Source organism: Hydractinia symbiolongicarpus, chromosome 5 (genome assembly GCF_029227915.1).
Source record: "Hydractinia symbiolongicarpus strain clone_291-10 chromosome 5, HSymV2.1, whole genome shotgun sequence".
NCBI classification, from domain to species: domain Eukaryota; kingdom Metazoa; phylum Cnidaria; class Hydrozoa; order Anthoathecata; family Hydractiniidae; genus Hydractinia; species Hydractinia symbiolongicarpus.
In genome coordinates this window covers 34,065,229-34,087,092 of record NC_079879.1, presented here as the reverse complement: position 1 = coordinate 34,087,092, position 21,864 = coordinate 34,065,229, and the positions used below count along the sequence as shown (strand labels likewise).

The following is a 21,864-nucleotide window of genomic DNA, read 5'->3' as shown; positions in this document are numbered from 1 at the left end:
AGATGGAAGCCTATGTGCAAAGGAATCAATTTACAATCAACTACAATATTCAGGTACCTGTGCTACATTGCTGTATCAAGGCAGGGTCAGTGACTGGAAATTGCCCAACCTGCCTGGACAATTTTAGGTATCGAGGTGAAGTATACTACGAAGGTTTTGAATACCCCACCGATGAAAAGCTTTTAGACAGGTTGGCATCAGGCAAAAAAGCATGGTACATTTGCAAGAAGCAGGATCGATGATGATCTCGAGGATGATATTGAACGTCTAGGGCTCTATATCGTTGCGGCTAAAGAGAACAACTATGGCGCATTCTGCTACCAGGTCATTCTGCTACCAGGTCATCAATGATAGGAATTTGAAGCTATCGGATTTGGATGATATCGCAACAATAGGCAATATGCTCAATTTGCCAATACCAGATAGACGTCTAGTCGATATTGATTTGGAGAATGAGCCTAATGTTATCGAAGGTATCGTCTATGGGTACCCGTAATACACCCAACATCCTTCGGACTATGTAAGATATTGGAATGAAGAGGATAAAGAGGATGACGAAATAGATCTGGGTGACCTAGGGGAACTCGTGAAAGCATTTTACCATTCCTTGATAACATCCGGCGGTACCTGAACATCTTCAAGAATCAGCATGATTTCCACTGAAACCCATCTTCTTTCGTCGTATAAATAGTATAAACCACTACTACCTGCTACTATACGATCACACCTGTAAGTATGTTTGCTCCAAAAGGCGTCAGTTGCGCATCTTTTCGAGTCGCTATGTTTTTCCTGTAGTAGATATAGGTAGAGACCTTCCTCGGGTAGGGGTCTCTCCTCGGGATATTGTTAACTTCTTGCAAGCGGTACATCCTTGATCTTGATCGCCTTGTTAGGTTTCATCTCAATCATGGCCGCCATTGGTATTATTGAGATTTTTACTATAGTGTACAGGTGCTTGACCCAAATGGTATTGGTCTCCCCGGAGATTAGCTCTTGCGCATTCTGAGGTTTGAAGAGCCTTTCTGCAAGTACATTGTTGTGGGACTCTACAAAGGACGTGAATGTATGGTGATATTTGGCGGTGGCCCGTTTAATCTCAACACCTTTACCTCCTAGCACCTTCGTTACATCCGACTTAGATTCAGAACTATTATCACACTGGAAGGTTTTGGGCCATCGTAAAGGTCCCGCTTTATAAATGGCCCTCAACATATCCCCGACTTCGCTGGATTTTTTGCTGCGCAGAGGCCTAGCTTGTACCTTGTACCTCGAGGCCACGTCAATACCCGTGAGAATGTATTTATAGTTGTCACCATATACCTTATCGTGGGGCATGTAGAGTAGATAAAACTGATGCATTAGGTGTTGTAATGGTAAAATGTGGATAATCAATCTTTTTAGGGCCCTTGATATGCCTGAGAAACAAGAGTTGCCTACTCGCCCGGTCCACAGATGTTCTGGGGTATAGAAAATTTTGCTTAGCTTTTCAGCCTTCTCATCGGTAACACTATGTGATATTTCTGACATGTTTATTATATGTCAGAAAAACGTTTTTACAGATATTTGTGTGCAGCAAGCCCTAGCAGGGATAAGGAGCCAACAACGAAGGCTAATTCCCCATCTTGTTGCTCCTTTGAAGGGGTGTAAGAATCAGACAATTGCGGGCCTTTTCTTGTTGAGGCTATATAGAATTTGTACATGTCGTCATCTAATTCCCTCAGACTTTTGCCTGCCTCTAGCTGCAGTTCCCGCTGTTCGTTGGACCAGTCGAGCTTAGCCTACCTGTCCCGTGTCCACTGGGTCTGGGCTGCATTGAGCTTTTCCATGGCCTCATCATGTTTTTTCCTCTCTGCCTCCCCATGCCCCGATAGCTTACTAAATAGAAAGTTAGTCCCGGAGAATGCTAATACGTTGATTGCCGCACCTGCTACGATAACAGCAATCGTTGCCATTTATTGTGTGCCTTTTTTTTGCCCTCCTTGCAGCGATACCTCAATTTCTCATGCTGGAAGATTTGACTGCCTTTGCATTTTTTACAGTAAGCTCTCCTCCTTTTATGCTGGCAGATTTGTCTGCCCTTGTATTCTTTACAGCAGGCTCTTCTCCTTTCATGCCAGCAGATTTGACCGCCCTTGCATTCTTTACGCCGGGATCTTATCCTTTCATGCTTACAAATCCTACCGCCTTGCATTCTTTGTAGTAAGTTCTCCGTCTCTCATGGGGACAAATCTGACTCCCCCACATTCTTTACAGCAAGCCCTCACCCTTGGATGGTGGCATATTTCATTTCCCTTACACTCTTTACACTGCTCCCCCCGCCATTTTGTTTTTGGCACGCCGCTGTTTCTGTTTACCCAGGAATTTGATGCATGTCTTCGTAGTTTGACCATTTTCCAGCACTCTAAATGCATCTAGCAAAAGATTCTTTTTACAATTTGAGCAGCTTCTGTTTTCTTCCATATTGACTTGTTTTTGCCCATGGAGGACCATGCAGCGTATCATCGGGAGAGGCCCGGAAATCGACGAAAAGGGCGTATCATTCATTGAAGAATTGGCCGATGGTCACATTCGAGTCATGGCTACCGAAAAGATTCACGACTTGTTCGGGGTGGTCTTTGGGGAGCATTGCGTGGGAATAAAGCTCATTGGGTTCCCCCTCGACAGTGACACTGATCTTCTCTATCTTGGGGTTATAGAACACCTCGTTAACGCCTGCATAGGGCTTCACTTTCCCGGGGTCTATAAAGAGCAACAAAACACCCTTGAGGCTTTTCGCTGGAGTGTCAATTTGGAGGTTTTAGCTCGTGTCGGCCTTTTTCATGGTGACTACCTTGCTACGGAGTTTTCTCTCGTAGGGTAAAGTGAGTCAATCCCGATTGATAGAACGGCAGATCTCTCGTCAACTCAAACATCTTGCCCAAGGGTGTACAGAAGGTGTTGCCATAGACGGCAGCAATGGCCTTTTCTTCATCCGTCCCAACGTGATCACTAGCCTTCACTTGCATGACCCTGATCGCTCCGTCATTTGGGTTGATGCCGTCTAGGATGAGGTTGCTGTCCCTATCAAATTTTGGCAGCCACAAGTCCCGGGACACTGCCAGGATGATGTAGTTGCTAATATTCCATACCTCGTTGCCATTCGGGGTAATACGTAGGTTTCGTAGAAGACTTTTGCCGATGTTGCTGACTAGGGTACGTTTCGTATTGGTTCCCGCCAGCGTCAGATCAAATAAGAGCCTGAGATTACCAGGAAAGATTACATCATTCTGGGACATGTTTGGGATATTCACATAGAGGTCTTCATTCTGGTTGATGGTTGAGGGGATGTGGCTAATCTGTACTCGTTGTTTTCGTCCCTTGATACCAAAGAGCTGCTTTGTTTCTGCATATGTGTCTAGGGCCGTTCTAAATACGTTACTCATTTTATTGTATAGAAAATCTTCTAATAAAATGGCTGATAATCCAGTATATCTACACGAGGATGATATTGGTAGGGATGATAAAAGAGATAAAGAAGATACGCCATCAACACAACAACTCCCTGGAACATCGGGGAGTTCAACGCCAGGACACCAGCAGGTGGAGGGTTTTGTCGATACTTCGTTTGCTGGCATCGACGACAATGCCATCGAGTTCATTGATATGAGGTAGATAAAGCTCGAAATTCGAAACCTACAGGATAACATTAAAATTGAAAATTGAAGGATGATATTATTTCATATGATAGCGATATCAAAACAAAAGAGGCCAAGTTGAAACAACTCAAGAAGCAGAAGCCTGGGAGGCAAAGGGAGAGGGATGTTGCCAAACTTGAGAAGGATATTGATCAATTGAAAAAGGATAGGAGAGTTGTACTGGATAGGCACGGTCTACTCTCCTCTGAGATTTTTAAGCATCTAAAAAATATCAAGGCTGAGTTGATGAAAATCGCCGGGAATGACATGCCTTTGCTTGAAAAGCTTAAGGTTTTGTTTAGGGAGCAGGGTCTGACCATAGCTAGTATAGTCTCTGCTATTGGATTGCTAGTTTCCGCCATTGTACTCTCCGTCACAGGGGGTCTACCGCAGCAGGCGCTGCAGGAGGTGGTGAAAAAGGGTTTGAAGAATAGCAACTTGAAAGGCTCGGAAACTTCCTCAAATATCTAGCAGTTATGGCAGGTGCTGCATTGCCAGGAATTATTGGTACCGTGGTCTCGTTCTTTATGGGATTAGCGGCAACCATCGTCGGGGATACAGAAAAACATCTGTACATGGCCATTGCGGCCGTTGCTGGTTTTGTTGTGCTACATGTTGGAAAGAAATAGAGCTATTTTTAGCCATATGTAAGCGATGATGATACCTACCCCAGTCGTGATCAACACTGTTTTGGCATCCTTGTGTTGTTTCCCCTGTAGGGTATGATCAGGGGTATGTATAGGAGGTGTAGCATGGTTGTGAGGTATAGATGGTATAGCCTGTATGGTATGATCGGGAGTATGTATGGGAGGTGTAATAGGTGTAGCATGCTTAGGAGGTATAGGATTCATGGTATGCATGGGAGGTGTAGTTTCTTCTAAGAAAGGATGAAGCAAATCTATATTACTGATATCGAAAAGCCCACGATATTTGAGGACTACCTAGGAGAGGATAGTAGGATTGCCTTGAAATCGATAAGTATCAGGCCCGTATGGCTGAACCTGTACCGCAACAATGACTTTACCATCCGTAAGGTAGGACTCGAATAGCGCATGACTCGAATCCAGATCATGAACGGTACAAGATGTACAAGATCGAAGATCTGGCGACTATCGTCAACAGTCAGGCAGATGTAAAGATCAAGCTTTTTGTTCTGAAAAATGGACTCTGTAGGCTCCGTGTCAGCGATGGCTATACGGTGGTAATGAATCGACAACTGCAAGAGCTCTTGGGCCTACCCTACAATCCCGCAAAAAAGTACTATACGAAGGGCGACTATGATGCACACTATAGGACTGATGTTTACCATAGATTGAAACTCGTTTGCCCCAGTTGGATGAAGACGATTGCCTGTTGGATGGTAAAAAGTCTAAAATTCTGGCCTTGCTTCCCACCAAAGAATTAAATGCCTGGGGGGGACATGCTGACCTGGAGTTTTGACACTCCTATTTCCCTACACTTGAAGGGCTCGACGGACCGTCTCGAATTCATGCTTACAGACGAGTACCATCATAAGAAAAACGTTTCGTTCACTGGATTAACCATGCAACTATTGATAGAATAAATGATGAGCGATATCAGCAAACTGTACCCAAGTTTGCCGAGTGCACCTGCACAAAGCGCTGATATACCTGAGGTGAGCCAGGTATTTAGACTTAAAAAGATTGAGGAAATAGAGCAATATCTGCGACATGAAATCAGGGAGCGGAACAGGCTTGCAAAGAAATTTAAAATGCATAACACGTGGGTACGCTTCTGCGACCATGGCCTGCTTGGCGTGACCGTGATTACGCCCGGGATTGGCATTGGAGCTATAGCCTAGGAGTCCCCTTGACCATTGCCATGAGGAAGGGGGCTCACGATTGCAGCCGAGATAGGGCAAGCAGGCCTTAGAAACGCTTCAAAAAGGCTTCAAATCCAAGAAACATGAGGGTATAAGGCTACTCGCTGAATAGAAATTGAACTCTATTGTTCATCTGATCTTAAAGGCAATGGAAAACGGTGTAATTAGTAACTACGAGTACAGTCTGATCTCTCGAGAGAAGGAAAGATATATGCTGTTGAAGGAACAGCTGCGACAACGTTTTAACCGTATTGTCAATGCTATCAATGAACAGGAAAGAGCCCAGCTAATTGCGAAAGGAAAGCAAGATGGGAGGAAAGAGATGCAGGATGAGATTATAAAAAACGTTCAATCTGTGCAGTTTGAAAGCGGTATCTAAAGTCCCCACCTGAGTATAAGCCCTAATTTTGTATATTTTGTATATATTTATATATTTATTTTGTATATTTAATAGGCGTACAGGGCCTAATAAATATATGTTTTTTAATCCTCGCTCAGCAACCATTCTTTTTTGAAGTCTTTGTATCGACATTCTCTGATATGTACCTGAGGGTAGTAGTTTTTATATTGCACATACACCGATGATAGTGCCAGGATGACACTGGCTTGGCAGGATTCATCATAGGGTACCGGCATACCATGGAATTTGGTTGTGGTTGCATCCTTGTAGTATTTGAGTTTAGCGTTCACATAACGGTCCTTTTTCACGGGCTCTGTCGTCAATCCCTCAGATATCAGTCCTTCAATCCTGCACCAGATTTGGCGATACTTCGCAACCCAATCGGGGTAATCCTCAAAATCAAGACTCATCGCTGGCACAGCATTGTCGTTGTACCGGGTCACTCCATGCGGGGACCAGATATTGGGCATCTTTACCCTAAGGGCTACTACGAGGTCTCGTGTATGAGACCTATAATGTACCGTTGATCCTAACCCCCGTTAGCAGGGATTGGATCCGACACTATCAGGTAGTCCACGTTGATATTGTTGTTGTCTGTAAAAAATAGCAGCAAATGAGTAGAATAATTTAGGGTTGACAAGCTCATTCTCAAATTGTAACATCTTGTTTCATTGGACGTTTAAACGACTACAGAGTATTGCATGTCATTGTACATGCGCAGCCGCCCCCGTTATACGTGATATATCCATGATAGTAATACCAACACAACAATTACCATTTACCATAAAGCTTCGTCCACAGGTACACCCTCTTGAATGCGCATGCGTTTATTATTAGCATGAGTGGTACACCCAATTTAAAAGGCAAGCAAAGTGTTTTTACGATCGATTCGAAACAAGTTTGATGGCATTACAAAGATTTTGCAGAACAATTTTATTTGCAAAGAAAGGTTCCTAAGAAAGGTTTCTAAAAAGACAATAAGAATTGTGTCTGCGATTGACCCATCCTACCTTTTATCCTTTTTTCTGTTTTCTGTTTTCTTATTTTTCTTTTTGTTCTATTTTTTATGACTTTTTTTCTTTAATTTTTTTTTCTATTTTTTTTACCTAATTCCTGTTTCTGAATTTTTTACAATTAGAAAAAGGAACGTAAGATAAAGCGAACTTTTCGAAAAAGGAAAGATTTTAATCAATCAATTGTTTCATCTAGGCCCGTAACAGAATTGTTATAGCGAATACACACTTTAATGGAGTACACGCTATACGATGGAGAACATGTCGAAAACAAGTACGAAAGAAGAACTGTAAATATTATTATTTTGGAGAATAGATTATGTTGAACACACGTGTCCTCAGTTTTTAACATTGGCGACGAGAAATTATATTTTTAACGAAAGATCCTAAACAACAACAGAAATTTACTTCATTCTCAGAAGAAATTAATCTTGGTGTAATTCGTGTGTATTACAAACTATGGCTATTTCAACTTTAAACCTTCCAACTTTTCCAAAGTTTGATACGGATGATTTTACTACAATCTCAACTCGATGGGAAAAATATAAGAAACGTTTTTTAAACTTGTGCGTCGCTCTGAACGTTGAAGAAGACAAGCAGAAATTAGCCTTATTGCTTAATTACATTGGTGAAGAGGCGTATGACATATACGACAATCTTTTAGTACCAGGTACAGATGAAACGTTTGCAAACGCCATTACAATATTTGATGGATATTTTTCACCTAAGAAAAACATCGATTATGAAGTGTATGCATTTAGAAAACTAAAACAACACCCCAACGAAAACATTCATCAGTTTTACATACGGTTGAAACAGCAGGCGAATAAATGTGACTTTGGAACAAATTTGGACAAAGAGCTTAAACAACAAATTGTGTTATCTACTCATAACAGCAAAATTCGTAAACACGCATTTAAGAATACAGCAATTAGTTTAGCAGACTTATTGATTTATGGAAAACATTTGGAGGATGCAGATCAACAAGCCGATGATGTAGAGCGTTCGATGAATCCACAGGAAGAAATTAACCGACTTACAAAGAAACTGGAAACACTCAGAGGTAAGAACTTGTCGAGCAGAGGGAATAGCAGTAGCCGAAAAGATAACTATAAAACATGTTATAGATGTGGGAACGACTACCCACATTCTCAGGCATGTCCGGCCGAAGGGAAAGAATGTAATAAATGCCACAAGATCGGTCATTTTGCCCGTTGCTGCAAAAGTAGTGCTAGGGGTCCGATATCTCGAGGAAGGCGCTTCGTGAACAACAATACGGCTACTTCTGATTCCTCTGACTCTGGTGCCGAAAATGTGAACAGTTTACATCTATTTATGTTATCTACCGCGGGGAATGCTAACAACAACAACAATAACTGTATTGCTAGTGCGTAGTTACTAAAAGGTGAACCCGGTAGAACCCACCAGAACCCGGTAGAACCCACCAGAACCCAGTAGAACCCACCAGAACCCAGTAGAACCCACCAGAACCCAGCCATAACCCAGTAGAACCCACCAGAACCCACCAGAACCGACCAGAAATCTCGCAAAAGCTGCTGCTCCGTAAAAGTTTGTTTATTTAGTTGTGTATAAGCAAGTGAGATATATGGTACCGAATCCTTGATTAAAATCTACAATGTATTTGTATATTCGACGTATATTCTGGAATAAATTTGTGATACAATTCAGGAATATTATGTAATGACAATCAACATCTGACTATTAACTGAGAATAGTTGAAAATATTTCAAAAGTGTCCCAGCTCAGAAAATTATATATCGTCTTTGCGTTAATGTTAACTGAAAGTTATTGCCCACGATCTCAATCATTCCATCAAAGATGTCTTCCGATGAAGATGAATGGTATGTTGTTGTTTACTTTTTTAATCTTGTTACATCAGATTAATCATTAAGAATCCCAAGAATATTATCCACTAAAAATGTCGAAGAATAAAGAGAAGCGTGTTCTCGGTTGTGATTAGATTATAAAAGAGTTGTTATCAATTTGTTATAGCCTATCAAAATCATCAAGTGAAATTGTTATCATTAGTGACGATGAAACAAAAGCTAGGCCACCATTCGTTAAAACAGAAGCGGATATTGACGTATTCGGCGCTAAGGAACCATTTGATAGTGCTACTTTGCTGAACATTCTCCTTTGTGATCCACATGAACTGGAATGCAAGCAGAAACCTAGTGCAATCAGAAAAGATTTCATGTGTACGCTAAATTCGGAAAAGATCCCTATGAGTTCATGTTTGGCTGATGACAATGGAGCATATACTAATGCTGGAACATCTTCAAAATATTTTCACGTAGAATTTACCTGTATGGGAAACATCAATTCTAGTAAGATGGTTCATGCCGAAAATAATGGATTTTATTATCGTGAACGTGTAAAAGGGAAAAACCAATATAAAAAAGTTGTTGTTGATCAAGAAAGAGTTTACCAGCTGACAAGACGGTATCGTCGGAATAAAGCCAACCCTTCTCTTACACATACAATTGTATATGTGTCAGCCAAAAGTAGGACAGACAATCATGAAAAGTATTATTTGAGCATGTATAAAGTAGACAATGAAGATGGGGCTGTCATAGACTTTGAAAATTCGTTCGTTGTCCCACGCCATGGAAATGCCTCAAAACCACTTGCCAGCCCGTATTATCGTACCGATCAGTCAGTTTTGAAGGAAATCACAAAAAACTTAGAGGATGGAAGAAGTTGTGACTCGACATACATGAAGTTTTCCGTGACACCATCATCATCGTCATGTTCCTCTGTCAGTTCAGAGTTGAGAAATCCAAAACAGGTATGTTTTTTTGTTTATGTTTCTTAATATCCATTTTCTAAAAAAAAAAGCTATATATTTCAATGTTATGTCTGTGTGAAATTTTTTTTTCTAATTTCATGTCAAAAATTGCTGCAAAAATGGAAAAGTGTAAGAATAATATATACTGCTTGAATTACAATTTTTTTTTACATTTTTTACTTCGACCTAGGAATAATTTATTCTATTCGTACACAAATGTAATAGTGTGAAATAGCTGTTATGAACAACATACCAACATAGAAATACTACTACATTCAAGTTTTTTCGTTTCGTTGTAGGTTCATAACCTAAAGCACAATGCAACTAAATCCAAGAATCTTGTGTTGACCACCAACTACCAACCAAATGATGATGTATTCAAGATAGTTTCAAGTTTGAGAAGTGAATTAGGGAATTTCACAAAAGCTGTTACTATATTCAAGGATCATTTCATTTCCATTCATGTGACAGAGCAGCAGATAAAAGATCTTGTAAGATTTTGTGTTGAAGGAAATTCTGTGCTGAGAGTAGACACTACCTTCGAGATCATTGAGAATTTCTGGGTCACTGACACATCTTATACGAACGAATCCTTGATAAGTGAAAACTCTGGTGAATCCCCTGATTTTCCAGGGCCTATCATGCTACACTTTAGGAAGGACACGTTCACATACCAAGCATTTGCTTCACATCTTGTAATGATCAATCCAGACTTGAAAAACATTAAAAAGTTTGGAACAGACTTGGACCGTGCCCTCATAAATGGAATGCGAAATGTGTTTGAGATTGCTGATCCTTTGATCTGTGTTCAACATTTACAGGAAAGAGATAGTCGAAAGTTAGATAAGTTATCAGCTTCATCACGTTCAAAACAAAGAATACTCTCTGATATATATGGCAGCAAACAAAATCAAAGCTTGCAATTAGGTTTGGCTGATTCTATGGATGATGACGATTTTTCCATCAAATTGAAAAGTCTCAAAGAAATCTGGGATCCTTTGGTTCCAGGGTTTCACAGCTGGTTTGAAGAGAAACGTTCTCAGATTTTTGTTACATCTGTTATAAATAGTGCAAAAGACCGAGTTGGAATTAACAGTGTGTTTTATAACAACCGTTTAGAGGTATACTGTACTCTTTTAGTATTTATTATCTTGTTTGTATTTCAGTCTCTGTTTACCACCATTGTATTTTTCTTCCATTTCTAGGTACATAATTTTACTACAGTGGTAGATGTGTCATGTTACGGTCTTCAGACATACTTCCGTGTGTGATATTGTTATTTCATTCTGATTGTCATTTTAGGTTATGCACAAACTTCAGAAAAAACTGAAAAAGGAAGACGACATTCCACACGAAGTTGTTGCCATGGTTAAGATGCTAAAGGAATGGTCAGAATCATATTATCATGAAGCGGTTCGTGCAGTCAGAGGAATAGGGAAGTATCGTTTAGCTCCAGATTTCCAAACGTTTGCTATTGATCCAGTACGATGGATTCGTTGTGGATGTGATAGACAAGAGCAGCATTTGGATGCATTCTTTTCATTCACTCCTGAAGTCACATGGCTGTTCAAACGACCTGCTAATGCAGGGCAAAAGTCTACGGTGGTGAAAAAAAGACGTGACAAAGATGAACCTCAATTATTTTCTCAGAGGATTGGGTCTTCAGCATCGCCAAGCAGCAATCCTCAAGCAAATAAAAAAGTTACTCCTTTGAAGCTGAGGAAAGATGAAAATGGTAATTTTGTTGCATCTCAGTCATCTGGATCACCAGCAAGTTCTACATTCTCTGCAGTGGATCCATTGAATCCTTTTCGATCAGAATCACGATTGTATTATTTGGTTTCGAAATTTGACAAAAAGAATTGCCCAGGACAAGTGACAAGATGTGAGCAATGTCGGTTCGTATTTAGTAATGCAGACATAGTACTCGTTCGTACAACTGGTGTGAGGGAATTTACTGATAAAAACGGGAAGCAGAGGCGTAATACAGGAAACGTCTATTTACATTATCTGAAGAGCTGTTTGACCGGATATGATGACAAGTTTAAATTCTCCGCTGTGACTGTTCTACAAGAAACATTGAAAAAACTCCCACCAGATTCTGTCCGTAAGTTTCGAGACATGGGATTGCAAATCGAACCATAACTTTTTAGTATAGCGAGATGAACCATAACTTTTAGTATAGTGAGATATTCTGTTCAATATTGTTGATGCTGTTTTCCTCTATATTTTTGTTTGTATCTAAAAAGAATGAATGCATAAACATCAGTTTGATCTGAGATAAATTATTGCGAGAACTTGCTGGGCATTGTTACTTGATTTTGTTCGTTCACTTTTAACCATAGGGACATGTTAATGAAGAACTGGTTCATTTTTGAGGAAATGTTGCAAAACCAACTTTTGTTATAGTTTTATTCATGATTTTTGAATTTCAAATTGGTTGCCAGTTCTTCAAGAACATGTCCATAGAAACAACGTTTTTATCCATGACTTACTATAGCTTTTTTTGTCCTACTATACTACATATTTTTTTACCCGGTATTACAGTTTTTATAAGTAAAGTTTTTTTATATACTTAATAGTTTGTATAGTTTTTGATACCTTGAGTGGATTAAATTTTGCGAGTTTTAACATGATTCACGAAAATACAATTTTTTGACCTCGCAAAATTAATCCACCTTTTTTATACAGTTTGTACTCCTTTGTTGTAAATATTATTATTGTTATTTATGATTTTGTTCGGGTTTAGAGGTTTCAAAATGTTGTTGTTTTTCTTCTCATGTTAATGCCAATTTTCGTTTTAAAATACATTCGCATCAAGCTTGAGTTTCTGGTAGGTTCTAGTGGATTGTGGCTGGGTTCTGGTGGGTTCTACCGGGTTCTGGTGGGTTCTACCGGGTTCTGGTGGGTTCTACCGGGTTCTGGTGGGTTCTACTAGGTTCACCTTTTAGTAACTACGATTGCTAGTGTCCGTTCTAATTCAAATACACACTATGAGCCAAAAGTTTCGGTTTGCGTTGAGAATAGTGAGATCAAAGATTATGCGTCAGTAAATTCTATAGAAAGATTTTATACAAAAGTGAAGGTAGAAGGGGTCACACCCACACGATTCTTAATAGATACCGGTTCTGCTTTGAATATTTTGAACACAAAAACATTTCACAAAGTGAACGAAAATTGTGGCGGGAAACTTCGCTTACAAAAGACAGCCACCAAGGTGATCACATACGGCTCGAACGAACCCAAATTAAAAGTCCTCGGAAAAATTAACCTCGTTATCGAAAATAAGCACCGCCTTACAACAAAAGATTTTTATGTAATTAACACTGACCACAAAAATCTTTTAAACGGCAAAACTGCCCTCGAATTAAAATTAATAATTATGCCGAAGGATGACGTGATTCCTCAAAAGAAACCAGATAAATCTAGAAACACAAACAATGCAGCATATAAGATTAACGTTGAAACAAAAAACAGCACGAGGGAGAGCAAAACAAAACATGCCCAAAAAGTTCAACCACCTACTAGATTACGTGCGTTGATTGAAGTTTACAAAGAGAAGCTTTTTAGCAATAAGATAGGCAAATTTACGGATTATAAGGTCAAACTACATATCGACGAGAAAGTGACACCGGTCACACAGGCGGAACGACGTATCCCATTTGCACTAAGACAGAAAGTGAAAGCAGAGATAGAAAAATTACAGCAACAAGATATTATAGAGGAAGTCAAGGGACAACCGACGCCGTGGGTCAACCCAATTGTTGTCGTACCCAAGGGCAATAACGGTATTCGCATATGTCTCGACATGAGATGCGCAAACAGAGCGATAGTAAGAACACGTTATCCCACGCCTACTGTTGACGACCTACTTGTAAAACTTAAGGACAGCAAACACTTTACTAAACTAGACCTTAACGCAGCATTCCACCAGTTAGAACTAGACGAGTCTTGCAGATATATAACAGCGTTCCGCACACAAGACAAAATTATGCAGTACAAACGATTAATATTTGGTGCAAATAGTGCTTCAGAGGAACTACAACATACGATCCAATCAATACTTTCAGACATAAACGGTGCAGACAATATTGCCGATGACATACTAGTTTACGCAAAAACGACAGAAGAACATGACAGAATCTTGACACAAGTGTTTAAGACACTATCGGATAAGGGAATAACATTAAACCTACACAAATGCTTGTTTGACCAACATAACCTTGAGTATTTCGGCTATGTGTTTTCAGCAGAGGGGATGAGACCAAGTCCGACAAAAATTAACGGTCTTTTAAACGTCAACCGACCTACAGACGTCAAATCATTAAGAAGCTTTTTGGGGATGATTAATTATTTGAAAAGATTTATTCCGAACTACAGTACCATTACTTATCCTCTCCGACGTTTAACGCGAAAAGATGTAAAATTTGAGTGGAATACAGAATGCCAAGAAGCGTTTGTAACTTTGACAACAACATTATCCGAAAAGTCGTGTCTGTCATACTTTGACGAAAACAAAGAAACACTCTTGTTCTGCGATGCAAGCCCAGTGGGAATTTCAGCGATCCTACTTCAAAAAAATTGTAAGAAAAATGACATAGATGTGATATCTTACTCTTCAAGATCACTTACGCAACCGGAAATGAATTACTCCCAGATAGAACGGGAATGTTTAGCAGCGACTTATGCATGTGAAAAAAACAATTTGTACCTTTACGGAAAGCACTTCACACTTTTTAGCGACAACAAAGCATTAGTAAATATACTGAACAATCCCAAATCAACACCGCCCCCGCGAATTGAACGAATGATGTTGCGACTACAGAGGTACAACTTTAAAACAGATTACGTCAGTTCTGCAGATAACATATGTGACTACCTAAGCCGAAATCCAACGTCTATTGGCACAGATACAAAATACATCGAAAAACACGTTAATTTTCTCACGTCGTACGCAACACCAAACGCTTTAGACATTAATGATATAAAAACCGCCACACTAGCTGACCCAGCATTAAAACAATTGATATTAATCATTAGCACAAACAAATGGCGACATCTGGAAGAAGCTCCAGAATCAGACGAAAAAAAGTTATTAAAACACTTCCACAAAATAAAAGATTCCTTAACCTTGAATTCAGAACAGAATCTAATACTGAAGGACAAACGAATTGTATTACCAAGAATATACCACCGTACAGTAGTTAAACTTGCCCACGTTGGTCATCAGGGATTATCAAAAACAAAAGCCCTTCTGCGAAGTAAAGTTTGGTTCACCGGCATGGACAAACTAGTAACAGATGAAGTAAACAACTGCATTCCATGTAAATCTGTCAGCAAGAAATCTACGCTACCACCCATCCAGCCAACAGAATTACCGGCTCGTATATGGCAAACAGTCAACGCAGATTACTTGGGACCGCTCCCTGACAATAAGTATGCCTTAGTAATGATAGATCAGCGGAGTAGATATCCTGTCGTGGCATTCACAAACAATACCACAGCAAAGAACTTCACCAACATTTGTAACGATACCTTTGCACACTTTGGAAATCCGGAAACACTTGTTTCCGATAACGGACCGCCGTTTCGTTCCAGTGAAGTGAAAAGATATATGGAAAAGAGGAGAATATATCATAGGAGGGTTACGCCCCTATGGCCACAAGCGAATGGCGAGGTCGAGAGATTCATGTTACCATTGACGAAAATAATCTGTACAGCACACATTGAAAACAAGTCGTACGTCGAAGAAGTGCAGAACTTCTTGATGGCGTACCGTATAACACCTCATTCTACAACAAATATTCCTCCAGCCGACCTTATGTATAATCGCAAAATACGATGTGCTATTCCCGACTTTTTTAGCAAAGTTGACGACTCCATCGAACTACAGTTAAACAAAAATGACCAAGACAGTAAACAAAAAGCAAAAGAATATGCCGATAACAACATATACACACAAGAACAAGAACTAAACATCGGTGACCGCGTTCTGGTGAAACAGAAAAAGATAAACAAAGTGACACCTCCTTTCAATCCGAATCCATACCACGTTACTGATATCAAAGGAACGATGATCACTGCGATGAATAAGGAAACAGAACACCAGATCACCCGCAACATATCTCATTTCAAACCAATTCCAGATACTGCCAAACATGTGCCAATAAAAATAGACACTGAGGATGAGGATGATGAGGAACACCATGTTACCGTTCACAGACCTGAACTTGAGAATAGCGGCCCCAAATCTACTTCTAAAACAACCATGACAAACAACTCTGCGTCACAGCGAACGTCGAAAGAACCGCAGTCGAGAAAGACATATCCAAAACGATATAGAAGACCAATACAAGAATGGAAAACACACTAACCAATGAACTTTCAAGACATCTGTAGATAGCAATTCGACAAACGTTTAGACAGATACGTAGTTATGTTAGAAATTTATGTTATGTATAGGACAAGTTGCTTCTCTTTTGTTTTGCTGTTTCAGGGGAAGATGTTATAGCGAATACACACTTTAATGGAGTACACGCTATACGATGGAGAACATGTCGAAAACAAGTACGAAAGAAGAACTGTAAATATTATTATTTTGGAGAATAGATTATGTTGAACACACGTGTCCTCAGTTTTTAACAAGAATTAATTAATTGCTGTGATCTGATTGATTGATTTTGATCCTGTAATTATATCCACAACTAATAAATAGCCAAAGATGATTACGATCATTGCCCGTCGATGACAGCTGTCGAAACGTAGTCTAGAATAAACTCGCTTGTTTATGACATGTAATATCTATATTATTCAATGACTGAGCAGATAAGTGGTAATACTTTTAAAATGTATTTGACAAGGCTTTTAAATGAATTTGCAACAGAATTAAACATGGGGCACGTAAAGATTGCGAAGAGATCCATTAAAAAGCACTTCTTACTTTGAATTTTAACACTCCTCCTTCCCTCTCCAACTATAACTAAGTTACCGCCTGCCTGTCATCCAAGCCATTAGCGGTCAGTAAATCGTTCATGGGCTGAAATACAAATTTAAAGTACGTCGAAGTGGGGACGCAAACCTAAAATCTTATGATTAAAGCCGAATCCGCTACCACTAAACAATCTCAGCTTTCGGAAAAGATCTATGAAACAACCACCACATCGTAGTGAACTTTCCTTTTGTGAAAATATTTAGGTGTACATTACAAATTGGAATATTAATTCCAAATTATTCACGATACCTGGACTTGCGTAAATTATTGATTTTTCTCAGTATCAACAGCGTAAATATGTTGTCTTCTTTGAACTATATATTTGTAGTGTAAATTTATCCTATAGAATTGGTTATACGTTTTTATAGTGAAAGTTATATTTCTATAGTTGTTAAATATACTAAATATAGTTTATTATATAAATTTAACATATATATACTATATAGTATTTGTAACATGGTTAACGGCTGAAATATATACATTCTTCTTCTTCTACTACTACTACTACTACAATTTATGATGTGAGGTTGTCATCTTGCATCATATATTCAAAACAAAAAGAAATGGTGGCACAGTAATTTTCTTTACTTAACAATTTGAAAATTCACTTGTTCGATTTAATTAAAAAGAATATTACTCCTACTCAAATTTCTGTTTTCAACTTGAATAAGATTATCCGTGGGGGCGCGGGGAAGTAAAGTTATCGGGGTTCAGGCGTACAATGCAGGGATGAGGCTCTTAGTTCTAGGTCGGTCAAAACCTCGACCCTCCGTTCATTTTTCTTTAGAAAAAGCAACAGCAACAGACTTTTTCCAGCAGCCAAGCAGCAGCCCAGCTTGTTATCTTCTTTTTTGGATTATCTCCTGACTCTTTAAATTTGGTAGGATTTTTTAATATGCCTTGTTTTTTAATACCATTACACTATAGAAATTTATTAGTGTATGTTTTTCTGTTTGTTTTAAAATAAAGCAATCAATAGCAAACTGAATTTTTAGTTAAGTTTTGCTGTGCTAGCTAGCTACTCTACTAGATAGATAGATAGATAGATAGATAGATAGATAGATAGATAGATGGATAGATGTGCATATTACACAAATATCGAGGGATATACCTTGTCTATTATTTCCAGGAGGGGCCATGGCTTAGATGGAAAGTCCTAGAGCATTTAATGCTCATTTTGAGCAACGCAGACCCAATTAGTGCCCGCACTCTACTAGACAACTCCCTGCAACATCCAACACCCCACACAGTGAGCCATCTCTTCAAATTCCCTCACATGGCTTGGGTTAACCCAGGGCTATGGTAACATTCACTCGCCAATGTTGAATCGCCATCAAGAGGAATCGAACCCCTGTCTCCCGCACAGAGCACTAACCACTAATCTACGTCACCACTCCAGTAACCAATAACAAAATTCTCAGATCCAAGTTAACATGCTTTACATTTTCTGATCATTTTCAACAAAAATTTGAACATATTTGAATTCAGCAATCTATGGGTTAAGGTTATGAACTAAGTACAACTGGCTCTATTAGTAGCCAAACTTTTGATGTTTTATGAAGAGATGACTATGCAAATCAACTGCAGTGAAAATGTTTCATATTTTGTTCAAACTCTTATAAAATTTGAAAAATTTAAATTACAATAAATCCTGTTCTAATAATCTTTTCTGATTCCAAATTTCCTATCTTAGATAATTTTTGCTAATAAATCCAAATATGCCACTCATGCCAATAGCACGCTTCGTATAACACACAGTCAGGGTAAACACTTAATTAGGCGACAGTAGGCTAATTAGGGCATGCCATCTATTTAGGCGACTCATTGTAGCCTAGTTAGGCCATATGTAACCTAGTTAAGACATTACAATATTTAATGGCTTTTCACACATTCCTAAGAAAAAGTCGCAAAAAATCTTTGTTCAGAATGGATAGTCTACGCGACCATGATTCCAAAATTGTCACTTGTGCCTCGATATGTTCGCGCAACTAAGATTATGTTAAAATGAAATATATAACATAATTAGGTTAAGTGTCGCCTATTTAGGTGACGTTTTCGTCCGCCATATTTATTTTTTCCCTGCGGCCTGAATGGCTGAAATCCCATTATTTAAAACAACAAATAGTGTCACACGAGGTTTGGGCCATAAGTTACCAATGCGCGATGCAAATAAGACCATAATTGGTCAAAATTATCTGCAAAGTGGACAGATTTGATTCACATAAAAATTGCAGTGCGAAACGCAATGATTTTGACGTATTTACAACGGAAAGTTTTCGTTCGCCTAGACTACGGGTAGCCTAATTAAACTACAGCATGTCGCCTAACTAAACGACTTGCCTAATTAGGTCATGCCGCCTAATTAGGTGTTTACCCTGACTGTATAAGCTCACCGTATTGTTTTTTGACTGTACCTTTATCGAGTTTAAATCACTTGAATTAGGTTAATAACAATGGTTAGCAAAATATTTTCAAACCCAGAAAACACAACACTTTACAGGAAAAAAAACACAAGTGTATGTGCAAGGTATCTCAGTGTTTTTCTTGTCTAAATACTTCAGCAGAAGTTGCTTTTTCAACTTGCTTATGGGTATAAAAATGGGCTCATGGGTATAAAAAAAAAACAGATTCTTTTAATAGCGAAATTTTTATTCCTAAATTATATCTGGAAGTATGTTTATTTATAAATAAACAACTCATTTATTATTTTGGGATCAAAGTATGATCTCCTTAGAATACATATTTGGTATCATACTGACTATGTGTTATTATACCAATAAATGTTTTTGATTTCGTGTGCCTAATCTCCAATGTGTCAATCATGTCACAAAAAGAATGAGGACCAACCTGAGAAAACTTGTCAAAGATCAATTGAATATTATTTTTGTTTTCAGTCATTATTTACTTATATACACGCATACAGAAAGAAAAATAATATTTGAGTAAAGTTTATTATCATTCTCAAAATAAAACCTGCAAGCAGCGCGCTTAAGGTGATCGTTACTATGGTTATTTTAGAGAAGTCATCGACAAGTTGTTTATCATTGAAAATTTGTAAAGCTAGTTTTCTCTTTGTTCATTTTTTCGTGAAGTAGTGCTTGCATTTTGACTTTCTTTTACATAACCAGGCAACTTCTGCGTAGGAGAGTTGGTTTAAAGTCAAGCTGAATAATCGAAAAACCATTTGGGGTATCCCAAATGGTTTTTCGATTTTTTTTGCTTATTATAACTCTGACCAAACTTATGGTGTATATAAGTTATGAAAAATATGAGTTACAAAAAGTTGAATTTCTGAAAAGGGCAAATTTAAACAAAATGACTTAGAATTAAGAAAAAATCTGAAAACCATTTTAGATACATCTATCCTGAATAAGATAATCGAAAAAGATGGGAAAAATTTCAGTTGTTTTGTAAAGGAAACTTCAAACATGAAGGAGGGGATCAAATTTTCTCTACCTTGTAAATCCTTGTATTTTTCATTTTATTGCAAAACTTACATCAACCTATAGAAAATGTTGAGATCTTTCCAAATATTCATACATTTAAATATATTAAATTTATGTGAATATATAGTGATTTAAAAAATCATGCTCACCTTCCCTTACAGTATCCTTAATAAATTAAGACAAAGAATCAGAAACAAATAACTTATGAGCTACAAAGGATTGAGTCGCGTCACTTTAAATATTAGGGAAGACTTTGATTTTAAACCTTCGTTCAGGAAAAGACATTTTAGACATCTATATTATAATACCTGTATACGTCTATCCGTCTGTCACGCAAAATGGTAGCTTAGTTGCACAAGTAGCGAGACGCACACAGTACGGTATAAAAAAGACAGGCGAACCGTGGATTTTTCCACTAGTAATGACAACATAGGACTTTGTTGTTACAAACAACTACTTTACATTCTATTACAAGATCTATACACAAGAGTCATAAAAAGATAGGTATGATGCCTATATTACAACCAGGATGTTCAAACTATGGAATGAGACATTCAGTCCTGGTGATGGTGTCACTATGTGGCACAAAACATGCTAAGTTTGGTTTGTGAATTGTTGGCACTAGGAATAGCATATAGCTGTTAAACAATGCCAAAACTATTAATGGATGTAAGAACAGTTATCAGATAAACTGTATAAACGAAACTAGAACTCATAGAAGTGAAAATGTTGCTCACTATAGGGCAGATGTCAGGTTTGAGCATGGTCAGACTGTTACCCAGCGAATATATAGGGTAGATAACACAAGGTCGATCAAGGCTAGTGTAAACTGAGAGGTAAAGCAGGTGAGGTAGTTGAAATGTTAGGACCTGTTGATATGCGTTGTGTTTAAAAAGTCAGTTAGGGAATTGGTTCAGTAGATGGTAGGAGGACAATCTCTACACCAGGCTTGTTCACAAAAATGTTTTGTATTAAAATTATGTTATTTTTTGTTTTGTGTTAATGTGATCGTTAAAACAGCTAAATATGAGGCATTTGCAATAACTTTTCACAAGGAGGAAAAAACTGAAATTTGCATATCCTCTGAAAGTTTCTGCATGTGAACATTTGTGCTCTTTACCTAACAATTATTATTCTTTTAGAAAAAATGGTTGAACATTTGACTGCTGAACAGCTAGCTAGAACTGGATGGAAATTTCATTTTAACAATGATACAATTAGAGGCAGAAGAAATGTAAGTGGACCTTCAAAACACATATAGTGTGCGAGGAGTACTTTTAGTTGTGATGTATTGTTGTTAGATTCCCCTCTTCAGAACACCTAACTTTTGAAAAGTTTGTTTATTGCATTGCATAATGCAATTTCATAATATTGTACATATTTTTAGGTTGTTCTTGCTACGCTTGGAGGATATTTTGGACTGTACTGTCTCTACAAATTCACCAGAAAAACGAAGAAACAATAAAGAAACAAACTCATCGTGTTAAAGACATAAAATTGTATACAGAAATGTTTTGAACAAGTGTAATATGTTATGTGTGAACAGAACTTTTTAATTAATCTGCAGCGTTTTTAATTTCTCATTGTGTAAATCAATCCTTACTGTCATCACTGTTCATTTTTTTCTTGTAGAATTAAAATGTACTGCCCAGGAACCTCTCACTTGTGGTTTCATGTAAAATTGATAA

General features: G+C 38.3%; 2 protein-coding genes and 1 long non-coding RNA gene across 3 annotated transcripts; all 3 read left to right on the top strand.

The window, feature by feature from the left end:
* Nucleotides 1–7,120: 7,120 nt before the first annotated feature.
* Nucleotides 7,121–17,140, top strand: LOC130646219 (uncharacterized). Its single transcript, XM_057452385.1, has 2 exons — nucleotides 7,121–7,993; nucleotides 16,236–17,140. The coding sequence occupies exons 1-2, from the start codon at nucleotides 7,390–7,392 to the stop codon at nucleotides 16,346–16,348; spliced, it is 717 nt and encodes a 238-aa protein (XP_057308368.1). The 5' UTR covers nucleotides 7,121–7,389; the 3' UTR covers nucleotides 16,349–17,140.
* On the top strand, nucleotides 8,755–12,565 carry LOC130646218 (uncharacterized). The gene is made up of 4 exons (XM_057452384.1): nucleotides 8,755–8,792; nucleotides 8,944–9,739; nucleotides 10,039–10,860; nucleotides 11,042–12,565. Exons 1-4 carry the CDS (start codon nucleotides 8,770–8,772, stop codon nucleotides 11,882–11,884), a joined length of 2,484 nt encoding a protein of 827 aa, XP_057308367.1. The 5' UTR covers nucleotides 8,755–8,769; the 3' UTR covers nucleotides 11,885–12,565.
* Nucleotides 17,141–17,460: 320 nt separating the features above from the next.
* On the top strand, nucleotides 17,461–21,736 carry LOC130646326 (uncharacterized). The gene is made up of 3 exons (XR_008982779.1): nucleotides 17,461–17,610; nucleotides 21,319–21,410; nucleotides 21,564–21,736. It is a non-coding gene; the product is annotated as an uncharacterized LOC130646326 (long non-coding RNA).
* The last annotated feature ends 128 nt before the right edge of the window (nucleotides 21,737–21,864 follow it).

What these genes read in the sequence shown, in the direction of transcription:
- LOC130646219 (XM_057452385.1), top strand. Translation starts at nt 7,390, where the DNA reads ATGGCTATTTCAACTTTAAACCTTCCAACTTTTCCAAAGTTTGATACG. An exon ending in GAAACTGGAAACACTCAGAG is followed by an intron (nt 7,994 to 16,235) that starts GTAAGAACTTGT and finishes TTGCTGTTTCAG; the next exon opens with GGGAAGATGTTATAGCGAAT.
- LOC130646218 (XM_057452384.1), top strand. Translation starts at nt 8,770, where the DNA reads ATGTCTTCCGATGAAGATGAATG. An exon ending in TCTTCCGATGAAGATGAATG is followed by an intron (nt 8,793 to 8,943) that starts GTATGTTGTTGT and finishes AATTTGTTATAG; the next exon opens with CCTATCAAAATCATCAAGTG. An exon ending in TTTATAACAACCGTTTAGAG is followed by an intron (nt 10,861 to 11,041) that starts GTATACTGTACT and finishes TTGTCATTTTAG; the next exon opens with GTTATGCACAAACTTCAGAA.